General features: G+C 35.6%; 2 protein-coding genes and 1 non-coding gene across 4 annotated transcripts in view; all 3 read right to left on the bottom strand.

The window, feature by feature from the left end:
• Positions 1 to 16,068, bottom strand: part of LOC125809727 (transportin MOS14) — a 28,419-nt gene extending 12,351 nt beyond the window's left edge. The window contains exons 1-11 of one of the 2 annotated variants that reach the window (XM_049489324.1): positions 15,591 to 16,068; positions 12,388 to 12,465; positions 12,156 to 12,218; positions 10,351 to 10,398; positions 10,126 to 10,272; positions 9,800 to 9,931; positions 7,294 to 7,334; positions 4,913 to 5,004; positions 4,265 to 4,392; positions 329 to 404; positions 68 to 188 (exon numbers count right to left, since the gene is read on the bottom strand). In XM_049489324.1, coding sequence (XP_049345281.1) covers positions 68 to 188; positions 329 to 404; positions 4,265 to 4,392; positions 4,913 to 5,004; positions 7,294 to 7,334; positions 9,800 to 9,931; positions 10,126 to 10,272; positions 10,351 to 10,398; positions 12,156 to 12,218; positions 12,388 to 12,465; positions 15,591 to 15,713 — 1,049 coding nt within the window. In that variant the 5' untranslated portion in view covers positions 15,714 to 16,068. The remainder of the gene's footprint in view (positions 1 to 67; positions 189 to 328; positions 405 to 4,264; positions 4,393 to 4,912; positions 5,005 to 7,293; positions 7,335 to 9,799; positions 9,932 to 10,125; positions 10,273 to 10,350; positions 10,399 to 12,155; positions 12,219 to 12,387; positions 12,466 to 15,590) is intronic. The other variant, XM_049489323.1, reaches the window with a different exon arrangement.
• A 697-nt stretch (positions 16,069 to 16,765) lies between these two features.
• Positions 16,766 to 20,443, bottom strand: LOC125809762 (probable myosin-binding protein 5). Its single transcript, XM_049489360.1, has 5 exons — positions 19,912 to 20,443; positions 19,215 to 19,579; positions 17,992 to 18,864; positions 17,545 to 17,769; positions 16,766 to 17,115 (listed from the first exon to the last, which is right to left on the bottom strand). The coding sequence occupies exons 1-4, from the start codon at positions 20,280 to 20,282 to the stop codon at positions 17,546 to 17,548; spliced, it is 1,833 nt and encodes a 610-aa protein (XP_049345317.1). The 5' UTR covers positions 20,283 to 20,443; the 3' UTR covers positions 16,766 to 17,115; position 17,545.
• A 912-nt stretch (positions 20,444 to 21,355) lies between these two features.
• On the bottom strand, positions 21,356 to 21,437 carry TRNAS-GCU (transfer RNA serine (anticodon GCU)). Its single transcript has one exon. It is a non-coding gene; the product is annotated as a tRNA-Ser (tRNA).
• Between the last annotated feature and the right edge of the window lie 283 nt (positions 21,438 to 21,720).

Here is a 21,720-nt window from a genome sequence, read left to right as displayed (position 1 = left end):
TATAATTTTAGATGCAAGAATTGTTTTGCAGCAAATAGACTGAATTGAAAATTCCAACAGCATTCACCTTTCTGTCAAAATCATCTGAAGATTGTGCCAGAAGTTAAAAGTCATGGAAGCAATATCGAACTCAGGATGTGAAGCAACTTCAAGTAATGCATGCACAATCAGCATTGATTCATCGGAACCTGAATACAGTTGTCAGTTTTGCTTATACATAAGTAAGAACAAATATCACATACTTTTATGCACACCAAACTTCTTTGAGAAGTCAAAGAAAAAGAAATTGCATCTGGAAGGAACTAAGAAAGAGAGGAAGTATAGATACCAGTGGCAATCAATTCAACATATGCATCGCCCATGTCAGAAAACAAACGAGCAATGGCTTTAATATCCTCCTCATCCTGGAAGTGAAGAGATAAACAACAGGATGGTCAAATAATTAAGAGGACAGCAATTTCTACATAACAATTAAAAAAAAAGAGAGAATACCAAACAGTAACTTTAAAGCTCAATAACTTATTGTGTCACTGCAAAACCCCTTCACAACGGAGAAATGGATAGAAGATAGTGAAAATAGAAACAAGGGCATATACTCCCAAGAACATCATAAATATGGATAGAATTCAGAGTTGGTAATAGCATAATTAAGTTATGGAAGTGAGATTGTGCGGGTGACAGTACTCTGGAGGAAGTCCCACCTGCTTATAATGTGGTAACCAACAAAAATGCATGTGTGTTTGAATATCTGAGGTAGAAAACCATGAAATTACATGGGTGATGGGACATAGCTTTCACATGGCTATAAGAGACCGAGAAAGGGGAAGGGCAAAGAGATTGCCAGTATGAATGAGACATTGTATGTGCTGGATACACTAGACAATACTACTGATGTATGGAGGTGGTGGGAGAGTGGAAATGGTTTTATAATATCAGGGGTCGTTTGGTTGCTGGTTAAAGTTATGAAGGTATTAGTGATGTAGGGATTAGCTATAAGTGAATCTATGTACTTATTTTATGCAGGTTTTAGACTATTAGTTATTCATGTATTAGTTATACATATATTAGTTATTCCACACCCTATGGGTGCTCAGTCTGGAGAGCTTTCAGGAACCTATGGCCATTAATGCAGATCAGAAAAAAGGTGAAGATTGGGAATGGACAGCGAACATCCTTTTGGCATGACAATTGGGCAGGGCAAGGAACTATGAAACAACAACATCCAGAACTCTTCACATTAAGTCAACAGCAACATGCCACAGTTGCCAACTTGCCATGATGTGGACTGGTCAGAGATGGAACGTATTCATAAGGAGACATCTGAATGATTTGGAGATGGAAAGAGTTGCAGAATTTTACAATTCAGTAGCAGGTTTCAATAACCTCAATGGAGGAGAAGACAGACTGGAATGGAGCAAAGACAAGAATGGAAAGTTCTCTGTCAACTCAGCATACAAGGAGCTGAATTCAGCATTAGTGAAGGAAAGAGATTGACCTTGGAAGATGATTTGGAAGCCAAAGATTCCTTACAAAGTTAACAGTTTCACCTGGATTTTGGAGGCAGCCTTGACACAGGAAAACCCAAGTAAAAGGGGTCATCAATTAGTCACTGAGTGTTTTCTATGCAAGGAACAAACTGAGACAATCAACCATCTTTTTTTGCATTGCAAGTGGACAGACCAACTATGGAGGATGTTTATATGCCTAAAAGGGATCAGATGGGTGAAACCTGGAAGCATAGCGGGTGTCCTAAGATGCTGGAACAAGGATGGTATCATAAGTAAGAAGGAGGAGAGATAGAAGATTGTCCCGGCTTGTATTTGGTGGTCAGTCTGGATTGAGAGGAACAAGAGGTGTTTTGAAGGAGTACAAACTACAAAGCAGCTTACAGATTCTTAAGATGAATTGCTTAGGCCTATTTTATTTTGGTGTGAGCAAAAACTATTAGCTCAAACAGAAGATATTTTTGATGTTTTAGACTTTTTGTAAGGATAACTTGAACCACAAGTTGTAAGTTGTAATACTTTTGTTGGGAAACTATACCTGTTGGTGTAGTATGCCTGTGGATATATAGAAGTAATGTTATCTTTCTCAAAAAAAATATACCTACCAAACGTCATATAAGTTATAAGGAAATTAATACAGGAATAACTTGTTTCTTATCCAACTATCAAACGGACCCTCGGTTCTTATTCCTAGCTTACTGGTGAGAGAGAAACTTATTTTTCCTCATGATGCTATTTGGATCCCTAGAGCACCAAGAAAGGTGTGTTTCTTTGTGTGGTTAGTAGCAAGGGTTGTGATCTTGACAACAAAAAGATTGAGGAAGAGGAAGATCACATGTGTTAGTTGGTGTTTTATGTGCAAAAACTTGGGTGAAGAAGTAGACCATCCTCTATTGCATTATAAAATGGCTATACGATTATGGCAGGTATTCCTTAATTTGTTCAGAAAGCAATGGGTGATACCGGACACAACGCTATAAAGTTGGACTCACATGAGGGAGAGGAGAAGTCAAGGGCATGAAGTGTGGCCCCTTTAGCAATCATGTGGGTTTTTTGGAAAGAGAGAAATAGAAAGACTTCTGAAGAGTGGAACAGGACTTTGTAAAACTGCAAAGTAGTTTATTATCTCCAGTTTCCTTTTGGTGTACTTGTGAGGTCCCGATTTGCATAGAGGATTAGATATCTTTCATTGAGAACCTTTTTTTATTTTTTTTTATTTTTTATAACCGAGAAATCCGTCTGTGACCCGCCCTTTGGACCAATCACAGCCTTCTAAACTCGGTGGATAATGGGCCCGCCCCTCTACCCTTCTCCACTTAAATACCGGGCTTCGCTTTGCATGGTGTGGGGCTTGAACTTGCGACCTAAGCCACAAATCCTCCACCTTTTGCCACTTGAGCTAGGCCTTGGGGGCTTTCATTGAGAACCATATTGTGATGCAGGTTCTCTTCTTTTGGTATCGACTTGTACATAGGGCTTCCCTAATTTTTAATAATATATTTTACATTGTCAAAAAAAAAGATTAGACGGCATGGAAAAGGGGAGAGCCGCATAGTAGTTTATGCTGAAATTGTAATATAGGGGTTTGCAAATGAGGGATAGGAGGGAGGGTCTCGAGGAACTAGGTAGGTGTTGGATAGAGAAGCACCCAAGAAGGTACCTTGCTTGACATGATGCTTGCACGACTAAGACACAACTTAAATGAAAAAACGGAGGAGGAGGGTGGAGGGTGGAGGGTGGTGAATCGTGTTCTGTAAGGGAGGGGAAATAATGATCATATCTTGCTGAACTGCAGATTTATAACACATTTAATAGAACCTGGAAATGTCTATGTCCGATGTAACCTGGGTGATGCTGTTGACAGTGGCAGAGGCAATCACTAGTTGGGGAACGCAAAGATTGAAACAGAACAAAGCAGTATGGAAGACCATTGTACAATTTTTTTGGACTACTTGGAATGAGAGAAATAGAAGATGGTCCATACTAGTAAAAAAGAATATCGGATGCATTAAGGATTTCCCGAGTTATATATTCTTAGTGAAAAAAGAAAGATTACCAGATGATTAGAACAACTAAATAGAGAATGCTAGTTGAGCCACCCGCTAAGAGTGTAATTAGTTTTGACACCATCTTGGGTGCATCAATGAATGATCTTGACTTGTCAAAACAAAAAAGAAGTCCCAAGAATAATATTTAAATTTGCTTTCAACTGATTGCAACTGGATCACCCACCAACCAATTCTGCGTAATGGTAGACTGCCCAACAATCAGCAGTAGACCAAGTATATTACCCACATAACATTCTACAGAATAAAGAAAACAAGTGCATAGGACGAGTAATATGCCAGACATTAGGAGCATAAAATACTTTGTGAAGGGTTTCAACCCGTAAAAAAGATTTTTAGGGAAATCAATGGCCTAGAATGAGATTTTGGGGAATCCCCCAAATTGGGACCCCAGAAGGAGATGAAATGGAAATTGTAAATACCAACCATAAAATGACCCAATCATTCAAAGTATCTTAAAAGGTAGTACATTTAAATTTTCTTAGCACCAAAAGACAAAAATGACCACAACAACACATTGGTTTTCAATTTGATCACCATATAATATCCTGCATTTAACATATTTTCATCAAGATGCCTCCCAAAAAAAAGAAAACCAACAAATTTCTAGATGTCTAAGCTTTATGTAAATTTAGGAAAAGAAAAAGAATGGACCAATCAGAACATCCCTGTTCAATGCACAAGGTAATATACCTTTGAAGGATCTCTAAGCTGAGGTTTCAGACTCATAACTTGAGGAACAATTACTTGAATCAAGGCCAACTCTGACGAAACTCCGCCCGAATTTCTTGCTGCTGTGTAGTGTATCAATTCAGAAATAACTGCAACATTGCGAATTTCCCATCAAATATGTCATAGCGAGCTCATAATTATGACAAAATGCAGGAAAATTGACAGCCATTTATACAAGTACAAAAGAACAAGAGAGAAGGACAGGGGTCCACAATAATGATTATCAATCTACTGCATAACAGTAAGACTTGTAACATGAAACAGACTATTAATCAGTAAGAACGGATCCATTAATAATGGACCTCGGTTAAACTTTATCCAACTAAGCAGTGACTACCTCTGAACATCAATTGCATTCTCTTTCAAATTATTTTCTATAACCTAAGCCTCATTTGATAAGGTTTAGCATGGATTTATTTCCAGTGTAGCTACAATTCACTTCATGAAGGGACTTAAAGAAATTGAAACTACATTTAAGATACACAAATAGATTACATTAAACAGCTTATGATGAAGTGTATATTATAGTAGTTTGACACACTAATAACAAAAGATAATAGTAATGAATTTATAAGAAGAAAGAACAGCAGCCCAAAACATTCACAGTACCATTAACGGAGGCCTCAGACAATATTTCAGAATTCAAGCTTGAAAGAGCTGCAAGCACTAAAGGGTGTGAAGAAAGGGTAGATGCAGGTATCCTGAAATAGAAAAAGTGATCTATTAAGCAACAATATCTGTTATGTTCACAGGAAATAGAAAATTGATGCACACTAGATCAGTAGATCTACAGAATGAGGAAAAACAAATGTTCAGGTCTAAACCAGTACGCGATTGATTTCTGTGACCACAAAAACTGAGATCCAATGCATGCAGCAGTAGAAAAAAGAGGAGAGAAAAGAGACTTAGTCCAGCATAAGATCAGAATACTTCCTTTTCATAGGACAGAAGTATACCACCTAAAGAATTTCTAGACTGAAAACCTTGTCTCATGATTTATCTGCACAAATTGTGTGACATATAACTATATATATCCATGAAAATGATTCTACTAAACTGCACGGTAGTCAATTTCATGTGCTGAGCTTTGAGTCTACCAACTCTACAACAAATTAATATCATGATAGTATGAATATTTTTTAAACATAGCATATTTGACCTGCAATATGACATCAAAAGTGCTCAACAGAACACCGCCCGGTAAATCAAACGAAAACGCACTAATTACCACACAGAATAAATAAGTAGTAACAGTGGAGTGATGAGCACTATTAATTAGTAGTATGTGTGTTAAACAACTATGTAATCTGAATCACATGTTCCATAGATAGTTCATACAATTTCTGAAGTAAGCTTCAGTCTCAACCAATCTTGGAGCTAAATGGTCTCCAATCTTCCAGTAAACAATGATTAGGTCAATAACCTGAGCAAGGTTGACTTGTATCCACTTAAGTTGACCTACATACCTGCAAAGTGGGAAGGAATAATCTCTATCTAGCCTTTTTTACTGGTAATTTGTATTCCTCAATCCTCAGCATATCCTATATGCTGGAGACCTCCAATAGTTATCAACAGAGAGTTATAACTAAGGGCTAATTACAAAGAGCCTAAAAAATCTACCAATCGGACTTCATTCTCTACATTTGCCAGTTTACACCAAAAATGTCCATTTAATCTTCTGCAAAGTATTGGATCTACCCTCAAAACACCTCCCATTTCTTTCCTTCCATATTGTCCACCAAATACATGAAGAAACTTCTCTCCACCATCTCTCCTGGGATTTGCTACCCCCTCTCCTGATCCAACAGCTTAGAAGATCTGTTGTATGTTCTGGCTTAGAAGATATCTATCTAGCCTTTTAAAATTCCGAATCTTTTCTCTTTTAAAATGCTGTCTGAAAAAGTCCAGACATGCTTCCTGGAAAGTTCAGCACAACCAAGTACCATGACTTCCTAAAAATATATCTCCAAAGTAGCATTTCCTTCAGAATATATTCTCTACTCTCCATCCAATCTCCAAAGTCCAGATATTGTAATTACACCTAATTGAACCAGCAATTCCCGTAAAAAATAAACGAATCAGCAAGTTTGACTAACATACTTATGATTAAGTATGATAGTCACTTAATCTTAGTCAAACTTAACTATCATAAGTATGTTAGTCGAACTTGCTGATTCATTTATTTTTTATGAAAACTTCCTGATTCATTTATTAATTTTTAACTGTGTAAACTACTCACCTAAGAGGTTGAGTTATTGTAGAGGGAACACTATTGTTTATTTGCTCAGCTATACAATCTTATATACAGGGATTTCTCCCCGTCATTAATAGGATTATTCACCTTATCAAAAAAAAAAATTACTTAGGTATGCAAAACACCTGTTTTTATTTATTTATTTATATATTTATTTAGGTCTGCAACAGGCCAACTCGTGTGCAAACAGATTTTTTATGATAAAACAAGAATGAGATTTTATTTTTTTTGACCAGTATCGTAGAAACTCAAACTGAGGACCTCTACCTACTTTGATTCTATTTGAGCGGAACAACAAACCCAAAACCTTAAGGCAATGTGTGGTGTGACTCAAAACCTTATAACCCCTTGGATGCCTTGTACAACTGATGTGTGATTCTATAAAATTCGGCAATTAACTGGTTCAAATACACTCACTCTGCACACCAACTCTTAAAGATGTTTCAATCATAAATACGATGGGCAATGTTAAACACTTATAATTTACAGCATAAGGATATCTAATGAAGATGAAAAATCTTCTGCATTCAAGAAGACACGCCATAAAATTCAGAAACAAAATTTTAAGATGTACTAACTTTTCCATGAAGTCAAGGACCAACTTCCCCAAACTTGCAACTTTAGTTGGGAATAGAACTAAAGCACAGGACCATCAAACAAGGATTACAGTTTGTGCTAAAGCAAAATCTAGGTTCAGCATGTGAATATGAAGGGACTCAGAGAAGCCAAATAATACCTATGCCTTAGCCGTAACCAAGAAGCAAATGCCTCAAGGACCTGTTATGTAATTGGAAAACCGATTAGTAATAGAAGGAAAAAGTACTCGAGTAATCATAAGTCATCAAGTCAAATTTTCACCTTAAAGAGTGGATAAAAATGAAAAGTAGATAGCAGTCACATGCAACTTCCCTTTATAATATTTTTCATTTCCTAGAGAATTCACCCACTAAATTGAGGGTCAAAGTGTGTACAGAAAGAGCTAAGAGAATCTGGATTTTAATTAGACATATATCTGTATAAACTAGCAGCTGCTCTTTCAGTTCTGAGGCAATGTGCAGCAACGTAGGTTCTGACCCCATATCTTGTGTAGAGAACCTATATTACATGGACTCTATATCGGGTGCGTATCCAAAATGGGTATGCTACGCAAACAGAAAGAAAGATCAAACTTTTTTGGCTAGTTATTAGTGTATTTTGAAGAATCTGCACCAAGTATCAACACTCATAAATCATAATACCTATACACGTGTACAATCAAACAATGAGGATTCCATGTAACAAAGCACGAGAACTCTTTTCCGCTAAATAATGGTTCAAAATATTTCTAAACATGTCGATCAACAAGAGAATGCTGGAAGTAGAGTCACAATTGAACTATTTATGTTACAAATTTGTGTTAATGAGCTGAGTTAAGCATGACATCAACATCATTTACATCCCATTGTTGCACCAGAAAGTGAGAAAAGCAATACTCTATACTTGAGACTAATAAAATTATCCATTTTAACTTCAAAATTCAAATATTCCTTGAGCAGAAATTGTACACCTAACCACTACGAACAGTTATGTAGAACATTATAATCAAATTAGATAACTCGCAGATATCCCAGTTTATAATTGATGTAGAACATTATATCAAATTAGATAACTCGCAGTAGTTTGTTTCAACCCTCTTTTCCATTACCTTTTTCTTTTCAACTTATCAATTGCAAATCAAATAAGAGCATTCTTTCAATAATCAGCCCCATAATGATGTTTCCACATTCATTATACACCCCAGTAGACAACCAGAGCTCAAGGGAAAAATGAAGTGCAACAAACTGATTATGAAGATTCTCAATTTTAATATAATTTGGGATGACAAAAGATAGTGGGATAAGTTAGGGAAAGAACAGAATTTTTTTTACAGAAAACAACAAAAACTGTTGTTGTTAACCTATTATCAGAACTGAGAGCACCATAGTTTTAATTCATTGACAAAATGCATAGACGAAAATCAGTTGCAGCTTCATGTAAAGCCATCTTGAGGCTCACCACAATTTTTTTATTTTTTTATTTTTTTTTGTGTGTGTGTGTGTGGTAGGGAGTATTAGGAATAGTCCATGTATTATGTATGGTATTATTTAGTACTATGTTTGGTAGAAATATTGGCCTATGTATAATTATTCCATGGATTAGTTATAAACCCTACATGGTATTATAGGATGTATAACGAATACCTTTCATTTTGTGGTATTTAGTAATCCATAGGATTAATCTATGTAAAGACAAAAAAAACCTCACATCCTTTTAATCATTTTGTTTATTTTCTTGATTTTGTGTTTATATTTGTACTAGTAAATTTATTGAGTTATTATCTTAAAAGGTGATTGAACTATGAAAATTTATCTTTTCATTAAACTTTATTTTGTATAAATTTTAAATAAACTCATGTCATACAAATATTTGTATAAACAACTGCTCAGCTTTAATAGTGTCTGGGAAAGAAAAAAGAAAAATAAACTTTTCTTTGAAAAGTCTTATCTGGCGTTAGAAAATATAGAGAAACTATCATTATGAATTTTATTGAGCATCATTGTTGGTGATAATGCATATTAGCTGATTACTGGGGGAAAAAAATTATTGAGGGATTCATAATAATTCCATTTCCACCATTAAAGCAACAACTATTAACGCTGAGCTCTGTATTAATAATAATTTGTGCACTAAAATGTTATTCCTTAAGAAGTGAGTTCTTTAAAAAATTTGTGTATTTATAGGGTCTATACTTATATAACATATAAAATAATTTATTTTGTCATATTAAAATTATTTTATTGATAAATGTAGTTAAATGATTTTGGAAGATGAAAGTCTTAAGTTGAGTATTTTTAATTCAAGGGTATAATTTGAAAGAAACTTTTTGTAGAGTTTTATACCAAACACAAGATTAGGTGGGAAGCAATGAACCAAACACTTGATAAAAAAATAATCCATGCATTACTAATCCTTGCGTTACTAATTCCTGCATTACTAATCCCTGTGTTATTAATCTTCGTACCAAACAACCCCTAAGAATGCTCACAATAACTATTTAGACACATATTGAAAGGAGAAATTCAGTCAAAATTGGTAGCCATGCTCTCTGGGCACAAGAAACTACTATTTGGTGAGAGAGAATCATTAAGGGTTTGGCTGGTGGCTTTGATAAGGATATAAATATCCAACAATCAAGAGGCACAAAAGGAAAAAGTAAAGCTCACCTGTTCCTTAAGTTCATTGATATTCAAACAGGCAGTCAAGATATTAAGTGCGGTATCAATAGCAGAAGCAAGTTCTTTTTCAAACTGGCGTCGCCTATCTGGTCGAGCAGCTATCTTGTAGTTGAATTCCTCCTGTGTGAAGACACGTCCGTTACCAATATCGTTCAAGATTTAAAGAGAAGATGCAATGTTTCCTCACAAAAGGCAACAACAAGGGCATAACCTTGCAACTCAAATAAATTAACCTAGTCCTTTTCAGCAAATATAAAGCACAGTAAGAACCAATTGTTTACCATGTGATTTAATAGAAACAGTGAGACTAATACCTCAGGCAAAACTCTAAGAAGTTCCAGAAAACTCGGTATAAACTCGGGATGAGAATTCATTTCATCCCTAAGCCAGTTTATAATACCACCATCTCCCCAATCATCTGCAGGCACATGAACAGCCAAAGCAGCAACTGCAAGACTAATCTATAATAAAGCATTTAGTACAGAATCTTTTAATTGAACTCCACATATTGTTTAGTTGACAAAAATATCTAAAGTTACCTGTGTTCTAACTTTTGGGGGACCCTTATGAAATGTTTTCAACAAGGTCTGCAGTTTGAAAATCACCAAACTCATAGTCAGGAGGAAAATATAACATTTGATAAATCTACATACTTATTTCTACTTTATTTATTGATAAAGTAATAAAATATTATTAATGAAGGGCATAAATGCCCGTATACCAAGAGGTAGGGGAACCTCACAAAGAGATATGGTTGTCTACAAAAGACACGTAATCTTCTATACATAACGGGGTCTCATGGATGCATCAAAACATAATAAAGAAAAAGAGGCTACTACTAAGGTGGAATATGTAAGTTTATGAAGATATAGAGCAAAACCGACGGCAGCTGATGTAACTCATCATACAAGTTAAAACAGTTTGATCAATAAAAATATTTATCTTCCCAAAAAGAACAAGTTACAACAGTTTACTTTTATGGTTTTACCAAGCTTGACAACTAAGCCACCACAGTATTGGAGCAAAAATTTTCCACTTAAACTAGGACTCGGCCATAGTTACACATAAAGGAGTTGAGCTGTTAACAAGCACAACACACCAATTATTTGGAATGTTAAAGTTTAGGATCCAAAACAATTTCCCTTTAAATGTACATTTTATAATCATATTCCTCTTCTTGATTGTAACTCAACCCAATTTGGTATATCAATAATGTTTGCAATCATTCTTTATGTTGAACATCCAATGTATTTCCGGAGTACATTTAGATGAAAGCTCTCCTGATTCAAATAATGGTAATGTTTTAACTCCTTATAGATTGGAGCTTTACACAGCGGGTCATTAGGAGGAAAACCTGTGGGGTGGGGACCCAGAATTTGTTTTGTTTTTAATAACTGTGGTGTAGGTGCAGAAATTTGTTGTACGTCCAGATGACTTTGCCAGCTTTGTCTACTAGTGGAGTATACATGACATCTTCAGTTATCTAGACGATTGGTTAGACAGTTTAGAAAGAAATAAAGAGCACCTTTTTGTATACCCTCTTCTGTAAAGGGAGTAAAATATAGTCTACTTATCAGTTATGAAAGAAAATTAAAAGAATGATATAATCCTACAATACCCGACACCTAGCCAACTACATTATTGATGGAAGGCAAACCATCAAATAATTTTTAATAATAATGGAACCAATCTACTAGTTTCTCTGTCCTAATTTATGTGACACAGATTCCTTTTTAGTCAGTCCCAAAAATAATGACACGTTTCTATATTTAGTTAACTTTAAATGCCCATTTTACCCTTGATTAGATGATTTATAGTCACACAAACATCTATGACTTATTTAAGACCACAAATTTCAAAGGTCTTTCTTTCTTTCTAAAACTTCATGCCAACTCAAACAACATCACATAAATTGGGGCGGAGGAAGTAATATTTTTTCCCAATCACTTTCTTTCGTGTGAAGGAATGACTCTAACATTATACCAGAACATGAAAGTTTCCTAGGAATAGAAAATTTCCAGTTTTGATCAGGCGAATAACAAGCATTTAACCCTAGGACCTATTTCCTTATATTGTTAGTACTTAATATGTGCCTTATGTATCACAAAAAGAAGCCAAAACACAATTTATACTCCATGAAGGACGAAGAGGAATCAACTTAATCCCACCTACTAGGCTACAAGCATCGTGCAGGCAACAGTTATCCACAGATTTGATTCACAATTTTGTGTTGCTAAAAAAAGTAACCTATCTGCTGGCAATATGAACGAAACTGATAAATTTCAATATTATCAGACATCCGAGTTGTAAATATTAATTATGTCGAGATGATAAACTCGCTCACATTCAGAGAATCCCGTAGCGGACGAAAAGCTTCAGAAGGTAGTTCTTCAAAATCCCGTTGAACCTACCAAATCAGATAGAAAATGCCTGTATTAAATTGCTGATAGAAAATACAGACAGAGATGGATACTGATATCTTTTAGTCGAACATTTCAGTAGTTTTTACTTGTAAATACATCACAGAGAAACTGATAAGTGAATAGACTTCCATGGACACTCAGTATGAAGATTACCTTGCTTCTGAGAGTTTGAGAACAGAATATTAAAGTTTCTTGATTGCTAGATGCATCATGAAGCAGATTATCAGCCACCTAATCAAATACAAGAAACTTAGTAAATTGACAAGCACCATTATATCCAGTCAGATTACAGAAAAGAAAGGGAGAGAGAGAGAGAGCGCTAAAATAAACAGAAGCTAACAACAATGTACACCTCAATCTCACAAACATTAAACCAATCTATCAACTACATCCCATTCCAAAAACTAGTTGGGTCGACCCAACCAAATGACTCAGTTATATCCTTTGTGCCCTATGTGAGGCAGCCTAAAAGAAACATCAATGTCAGGTATGGGCACATAAATCTCATGAACCTAAAAAATAGCAGCTGAAAAGGAGACTATATTGCATATAATTAAACTGCTTACAGAACAATATCCCCCTTGTCACTTAATGTGCTCGACATACCTTTTCTCCTAGCACGCAGACTAATCACGACAATAGGCTAGTTATTTGCTTCTTCTACATGGTCAAGGCAATCAGTCACATTTAAGTCAACAAAAAAGAAATAGAATAGCAAAACAGTGTCACATTTATGCTCCTTAAATCAGACATAAAACAAATCGGACTGAACACAAATGGTCTCCATTTGTCACCGTTGTAGTAGTCAGACATAATTGGCTAACAACTTTTTACTATCCTGTGACACGCCAGCACATGTGAAACTGACATTAATTATTAATAAATCCATGTTATGAATAGCACAACATATTAGTGATGCACTTGCACTTCCTTTTTTCCGTTAACTTTGTAACCATTATGGCAGCAAAACTCGCATAGATGCATGCCACCAGCATACTCTTGATACGCTCTTACAATAAGTTGCTCGGACATGGGTGCCCGATATGAGTGCGGATGTAGAGGGAAGATAACAATTTAAATTTTAAGATTCGTGGGTACAGATTCAGGTATGGACACGGGTACGGGATTCGGTTAAAAATATTCAACTATCTAAAATAGAGTTATAAAACTATCCTTAAATTACGGTGGACAATTATTAGGAAAGTATTGCACGAATATTTGAGAGCAATTTTGAATCTATTTATTTTTAAGTACAAATGAATATCCGTATTATTCTCTTGGTGTAACATGACTATTGCAAATGATATAGAGGCCATGCTACACTTCTTGAATTCATTGCACATTCAATAACTACGTTGACCTATAAATATCTTTAAAGCGTCTTATAATTGCAGACTCTTAATACAAATATCTTTTACGATACAAAAAAACATATGCCTAAATAATGATTTCACCCTAACTTTTGTTTTGATTTCAGAAACCATTGTATCTGTCTCGAATCTCTCTATCAATTTTGGCCAAAGGACGCAAAATCGATGAGCTATTTCCGGTATGGATCCCGCACTCACACCCACAAACATGTCGTGTCGGTATGGGTGCGGAGCCGAAGTGAAGAGTCTCCGCAACTTAGCTCTTAAATAATTTGTTTGAGATAGATATAGCGGAGTTGGCACTAATAAACAGGTAGTAAACAACTACCGGCCATCAAAAATTCACGACTTTAAGATCCGCATGCTTTTTTCAGTAATGGGGCGGTCTCATGAGATCTATACCGGCCCAACTAGGAGGTCTACCCATTGAATTCTATTACATACATGTCCACATTGAATAGGCTAGGAAATGAAAGGAATTTTCGCACGGACAAAAAGAGTGAATTTCCTGAATTAAATATGTACCCACGTTCTCTTTCTATTGGACATGCATGTCCTTCCAAATGCTCAAAAACTGCTATACAATAGTAAACACTGTCGCATTTATGCTCCTAGAATCAGACTGGACTCGAATGGTCTCCATTTGTCAACAAAGAAGTTGTGGTAGTCAGACATACATGGCTAGCAACTTTTTACTATCCTGTGATACGCCGTCACATGTGAAACATATTGATTATGAATGAATCCGTGTTTTGGCTACCACATACATATTAATGATGGACATGCACTTCCTTTTTTTCCATCAACTCTGTAACCATTATGACAGCAAAATTCAAACACTATCAGAGTACTCTAGACACACTCTTAAATAATTTGTTTGAGATAGATATGAATTTTCCATATTAAATCTCTACCTATGTTCTCTTTCTATTGAACATGCATGTCCTTCCAAACATCCAAAAACTGCTATAGAATAGTAGACACTGTCGCATTCATGCTCCTGACGTCGGACAAAACAAATCGGACTGGAATCGAGTGGTCTCCATTAGTCATCAAGGAAGTTGCAGTAGTCAGACATGATTGGCTAACAACTTTTTACCATCCTGTGATACGCCATCACATGTAAAACAGACATTGATTATGAATGAATCCATGTTATGGGTACCACATACATATTAATGATACACTTGCACTTCCTTTTTTTTCCATCAACTCTGTAACCATTATGACAGCAAAATTCAGACACTACCAGAATACTCTTGATACGCTCTTAAAATAATTTGCTTGAGATAGATATGAATTACCCGAATCAAATCTGTATCTACATTCTCTTTCTATTGGACATGCAAGTCCTTCCAAATACCCTAAAACTGCTATTTGGATACCTTAATAAGACATGAAATATTGCCATACTGAACTTGATTGGCATACAGAAATAAGTGCTGGCTTCTATGCTGCTGAACTCAAAGGACTACTTACTGACCAATGATCCCTCCTCAAATCCAACCATCAATCACCACAGAAAACACATCTTCCATTTCCTGAGCCAACCAAAGTTAATAGTAATCCCATTATAGTATAGTCTTCCTATTTGCACTCAAGTTTATTCAAAGTATCCCAATGGTCCAACGCCGTCTTGGAAAAAAGGACTACATTTTGCAGCAACATAAAGAAACCACTATTGATTTAACAGACTCAATTGAAACTCAAGCAATGAAAATTAATCAATCAATCAAGTATGCCACAATCCCAAATCAGTTGGATTCCATTCAGGTCAATTTAAAAAAATTCCTTTTCTTTTTTATAAATAGTAATTTTGCAAAAAAAATTGCTTTTTTCTTGCCCCCTTGATAAAAATAAAAAATTCTTGAACAGCTCAGTAATGGCACACTCAAAATAAAAACCCAAATCCCATTTCTCTAAATAACTGTACCCATCTGATTAAACTTAAAAAAGATCCAACAATAAAAAGGAAATTTATCAAACCTGCCAAGCATCAATAGTTCGTTGAAAATCCTGTAGCCATCGATCGGCCTGCATTCGAACGGCGTCGTCTGGATGATGATACAGTGCATTTAGGGCTTCTTTAACTGTGTTCTGTAGCTCCATAGTTCTTCACTTCAACTCCCAAAAAAAAAAAAATCTCCCTAAACTCCTAGTTCTGAATCGGCAACACACACACAATACTTCTATAAATCGCCGCTTGAATTAGGAGTTGTCGGTTTTGTAGTTCCGTATACACAGAGTATATCGATAAGACTTCTCTTTTGGCGCTTTCCTTAGAGAGGTTTGCGTTAAGTGTCAGTGAATGAGCAAAGCACGGAAATGGATGTGTAGCCCAACTGTTCGACGAAATTTTACAGTGACTACTCGATTGGTCGAAAGGGGGAAGAACTTTTGAATGTAAAGAGTAATTAATCCTAGTTTAGTATTGTATTGGTCCTCAAATGAATATTCAAGGAAAAAAGACTATAAATATTCAATGTTGGTGTTTTTACTTCTTTATTTTTTAGGTTTTTTCTATTTTTAATTCGGCGGCTCGCAAAAGTTAATTATAGTCGCTAGTTAAATATGTAAGAAAACGTATATTTGTAACATATAAAATATGTATGTATATATTGATATATAAAAAATAACTATATTTATCGACTATTATTTTGGTGGGCAGCTATACAATGTAAAAAAAAAATCACATGAATATCAAGTTCTTTTTTGTCTTCTCTATCTTGTATATGATCAAAATTTCTTTTAAATATATATAATATGTTAAAAGAGTGTTTTTTAATTATGTAAATAAACATAGAAGTTTGAAATCTTAGAGTGAAACTCCTTCATTCTTTTTCAAAATGGAGGAAATATGAACTCTAGTCGATTATTTCCTACTATCAAGTGTAGCTCTCAAAGTACGTAATGTATACGTTCCATTATCTTGCCCTAACGGAAATTACATCTAGTATCAAATTGTCATGATTTGAACGATATAACCCCTTTTTTTTCAAAAGAAGAAACTCTACTACGAGAGAGAAGTAGTAAATTTGATTCTTACAAATTATCGAGTTCAAGTTAAATATAGTGGCAAATGCATTGGTAGTTCATTCAATAAAATAAAAGCTGGAACTATCACTTGGATTAGTTGGCACTATGAAGTTGAACCTTGCAAATAGTCACAACCTATTTGAAAGCTTTCATTTGTAAGAATCAAAACCATGAGAGAGTTTTTCATTATCCATAGATAGATCATAGATGTGTGTGTAATATAAATGCAAAACTATGTATGTATGTTTACATATATACTGTTCAACAACATTAGCTCTTCATTCTTCACTCGACTGGCTTCCGGAAACTAATGGGATCTTCTTAATGTGGATCATCACGTACGAGTGTTACAAGTCATTCAATTGGCAGGTCCAATCGATTCATGGCTTGATCTCGATCTGTTCCATTTGGACTAAGCTAAGGTGAAAAGCTTGTTGGATTATATCAGAGTTGTCTGGTTCCATGCCAATTTCACCTGCAAATGCATTTGGTTAAATGTGTTCCACAACTGAAAATGCATTATCAATAGAGTTTTGTTAACAACATCATCATTTGCACCTCAATTAAGCGAGTTGGGTTCACCACTAGAGTTCAGTTGTAGGCTAAAAGGAGCATTAAACTTTTTTTTGAAATTGGAGTTGATTTCTCACTCAACTAATAGTTATTATCTTAGAAAGTCACTTTCTTTTTGTTGCAGACAAATCGAATCAAGAAGCAAAGTGACTTTCTGAGATAATAACTATTAGCCTGAGTGACCAAGAAATCAGCCCTGCAACATTTATATGATTCGTTGCTATCTATGTTAGTTCTTCCCATTTATCCTCCTCAAAGAAATTGTAGTGCCTCCGGGAGGAAAATGTAACATCAATGTAGACAAAGAAGGAATTTACTGCAGAGAAATCACGTTAATTGGATTGACGCCCTGCATCTGCATACTCCGATGAGGTATTAGACGTGTGTCTAAGATTCTGCAGATGTTGAGCTATCTCAGTCAAGAGTTTGCTTCCTTCATCACCACTCTGTAATGTCATGGCAGCATGTTTTAAGAAGCCACTTTCTGCTTCTATGGCTCTCAACCTCTCTCGTATTAACGACACTTCTCTTGTAAGAGCGGCCTTATTTTCATTTCCTATCAGCATTTGAAAACTAAGGTTAGTGTATATGCAGTCTTTGAAACAAAAAATGGAAGTGTTTAACTTCTCCACACTGGTTTTTTTATACATAATTAGTAAGAGGATAACATGCTATAACAAGTTAAATTGCACCAATAGTGTGAAATTTCTTTGCACTGTCAGTATATATATGAGTGTAAATCCGAAATGAATGATGAAAAGAAAATAGGTTCATGTACCTCTTTGCTCGGTCATCTTTGGTTCTAATGTATGAGGTCCTTCTTCAGGAGATATTTGGATTTTCTCTACGACATCCGTCAACAAGCCCATAAGATATGATCTTTGTTTCTCAAAATCAAGTTGTGATTCTTCCACATTCACCCCTCCATTTTCCCCGGGACATTCAAAAAGGCGCTCGTTTACTCTATGATGATCTGCTTCAAAGGGGCTGGCACAATCTGATCTCTCACTAATAGATGATAAACACTGAGATTTCAGTTCTTGATAATCTTCATCATCATCAACTTCACAAACCTCACTACCTATTGTCTTTATAAGTCCATATTTCTCCCTATAAGTCTCGAGTTCAACTTGTAAGAGCTTCATCTCGTCCTCTTTCTTTAAAAGATCGTCGTTCATGAACTGCAGAGCCTCTTGGTCATATTCTGCTTGTTCTTCCATCATTCTCTGATACTGAAAGGCTTCCATTTCAACAGCTGCTTTCTCCGCTTGCAAACGAGTGATCATTGCCATTGCATTATTAGCTGCAATAGCGGAAGCACTTCTTTCTTCATCCAATTCCATGTATAGTTCCACAAGAGACTTACGGTCCAAACGGACCTGTTTCTTTAAGCGATTCAAGACGTCTTCTTCTAAATCACTCGGTACACTATTCATGTCGTTAGCCTCTGAAGTGAAGTCAAGTTTATCACTAATCCATGACTTCCTTGGCCTATGATGAGAGAACCTAGGACTTGCTTGAGCTGAGTCTGATAATGGGATACCAAAAAATCTGTTTCTTGTATTATTTGGAGTTTTGCAAGAGGAATCAATATGTGTATCCTCAGAATCTCGTAGCAATGGCATAGTTGCAGCTTTCACATCCTCTTTACCTGCAATGCATTAAGTTGTCATAAGTATTTGTGTCTCACACTTACATATTTACACTGACATACAGGGGTGGAGCTACAACTTTGCCTGCGGTTCAGCAGAACCTACTAGCGTTGGCTCAAACCCGATATTTGTGTTTAAAAATCCACTTATAATGTATAAATGACTTGAGTTGCGGTTTCTAGAATCTAGAACCCATAAACTCAAAATCTTAGCTCCACCTTTGCTGACATACAATCTCAAACCAGACAAAACTAAAAGGCCTTTTTTTTTCCTTTTGTTTAACAGCAAAGAATGATGAGGAAATAACTGACATGAATGAAAAGATTGCTAAGACAATTAGTAGAGTCACCTCCATGTGAGGGGCCTTCATCATCTTGTGTGAACTTGAGCTCCGTGTACCTAACACTGCGAGGCGATTCTAGATGGCGTACTTCCTCAATATTTCTCCATGCTCCTAATAACGGAGCTCTAGGAGAAGCGCGAGGAGATGGAGCAGGAGCTTGAGAATAAGACCTTCCATTTATCGACGCATTCCTGGCAAATTTTGACCTCATTTTTAGAGGCTCTCCACAACAAGAACACCTCGCAACTACACCCCTCTCAATTTGGATGGCCTCATCTAGTTCCTTCTTACCTGTTCTCACAGAAAGTCTTGCATCATCTCCAGCAAAGCAATCAATGTCCTTTTTCAAAACCCCAGCTAGTGATTTATACCTGTTGAAAACATAACTAATTAAACAAACGTGCTCTCTCAAACAGATGAGATGGTCGCACAATTCAACATTATATCAAAAGTAAGTAGAGTTTCGACTCAAAATATCACCATTATCATTACCATTACCAAAATTCATAAAAGAATCAGGCCTACAGTACAATTGCAGAGTCAGGATTTTTCACTCAGAGAATTCAAATACATGAAAAAGTAAACACATAAAGATACTTAACATGATACTACACATGACAGGACGTGTTGAAAAAAACAACAACCAAGTAACAAAAATGTGTCTTTTAAGAATTTAAGCTTTTAGATAAGACAGTCGCAGTACCTCTCACAATCAGCATCTCTCTCTGTTGCAAATGATAAAAGACAGCCTTCACACATATTCTTGATTTCAGAGAGCTTCTTATGAACATGACAATATGCAAGTGCAGAAAGGTCCTTCTTATGAACCTCACAAATGGATTCATTGTAATAGAAACTCGAGTTCCTATTCACGAGAACATGATCAATCCTCGTGCAAAGCAAACACGGGATATTCAATTCGAAGAACTTGGCAAATTCATTGGAAAAGAATGCAAGAAAACCATCAACAAAAAGGACAATGATCAACACCCATTCAAGAATAGCATATAAGAAGAAAAATGCAAATTTGCCCATTTTTTTATCAACAAAGCACTTGAATGAACCTGAAGCCATTAAAGGTTTAATCTAAAACAACCCACGATTCAAATTAACCCCAGATCATGATCTTGGTTGGTAAATTAAAATTAACAACAGATGATCATGATCTCCATTTTTGTGGCTCCTGCATTTGCATTGTTTATGTACAAAACTGAATTGATGATTCAAAGGTTTCAAAAAAGTGAGATAATGGCATTCATTTCAGCTATATACAGAAAAAAAAATTACTTTTTTTTTTTTGGTTTTAGAAATTAAAATTGCTTGGCTGATTATTTACCTGAATTAATGGTAGTCCTCTATCTTCGCTCAAGTCAATGCACAAGTGAACTTTTTCATTTACTATCTTTATTCATTTTACAAAGTATTTGTGAATAAAGATGTTCAAAATTTCACTCTCCAATTATTTGTATAATGCATTACATACATTGTTTTATGACATTAGCCTCATCAGAGACGTAGCTATATCCAACCCAAGGTGTCCAACACGCTCTCCGTCAGAAAATTACGTTGTATATATATATGTCAAATTATACGTTTAAAGGATATATATTTAAAGTTTGACACTCTTGACAAAAGATATGCCTTTGGCTTAGTGGTAATGGGTGTCCATTTGAATAAAAGAGTTCCGGGTTCGAACCCTCCAACTTTGGATGTGCACAAGTAGACACAAGAGTGCTATATGACATAATACACGTACGATACCATATAGGACGCAAATTGTCATGTAGATGTCACGTAGGACGTGTGTTTATTTGTTCAATTTTATACAAATTTAAGTGTTTATTTGTGCATACCCAAAATTGAAGGTCATAAATGTGAAATGAGACCGAGTTAAATGATATATTTATGTATATGCCAATATACAAAGTCAACGAATATCTTTTTTTACCCCTCCTTAGTAGCTCGTGCTCCTTTTTATTTTTTGTGCTTTCTTGATGACTTGAACTCACAACTTCTTTTTATTTTTTTGATGACTCGGACTCATAAATTTATACTTGAAAGTGAGGTGTGCTTACCTCCGAGCAACTCTATGTGTCGGCCAGCAGTAAATAAAAATAAAAAACAGAGGGAAAAAGCGAAAAAAGATTCGTCGCCTGAGAGATTCGAACTCTCGCGGGGAAACCCCATGTACTTAGCAGGCACACGCCTTAACCACTCGGCCAAAGCGACTTCATGTTGTTGCAGCTGCTTTTTTATATTTAATACCTCATATTTTCTTGATTTTGGAGATACTTTTAAACCAAAGTCTCAATTTCTTATACTAATATAAAGATTAATTCAGCTTCTTTATTTTTGTAGTGAGTTGGTGTGGAGGGTGGTTATCCACACGGATGACCCGGGATCGATTCCCCTCAATGTCTTCTGAGTCAAGTCTGCTGCAGCATAGGGCTTGCCTAATACAGTTTATATTTCATGTGTGGTTTACAGGATATTATACAATGGGGAATTTACC

Source organism: Solanum verrucosum, unplaced genomic scaffold (assembly GCF_900185275.1).
Source record: "Solanum verrucosum unplaced genomic scaffold, falcon-dt-bn FXZP01000121.1, whole genome shotgun sequence".
Classification (NCBI taxonomy): domain Eukaryota; kingdom Viridiplantae; phylum Streptophyta; class Magnoliopsida; order Solanales; family Solanaceae; genus Solanum; species Solanum verrucosum.
The sequence above is the reverse complement of the archived record's forward strand: the minus strand, read 5'-3'. Positions and strand labels throughout refer to the sequence as shown.

Coding starts and splice junctions, on each gene's coding strand:
- LOC125809762 (XM_049489360.1), bottom strand. CDS start 20,282: ATGGCTTCAGGTTCATTCAAGTGCTTTGTTGATAAAAAAATGGGCAAA. Junction 18,865..19,214: donor TGAAGGCCCCTCACATGGAG/GTGACTCTACTA, acceptor AATGCATTGCAG/GTAAAGAGGATGTGAAAGCT. Junction 17,770..17,991: donor AAAGATGACCGAGCAAAGAG/GTACATGAACCT, acceptor AAATGCTGATAG/GAAATGAAAATAAGGCCGCT.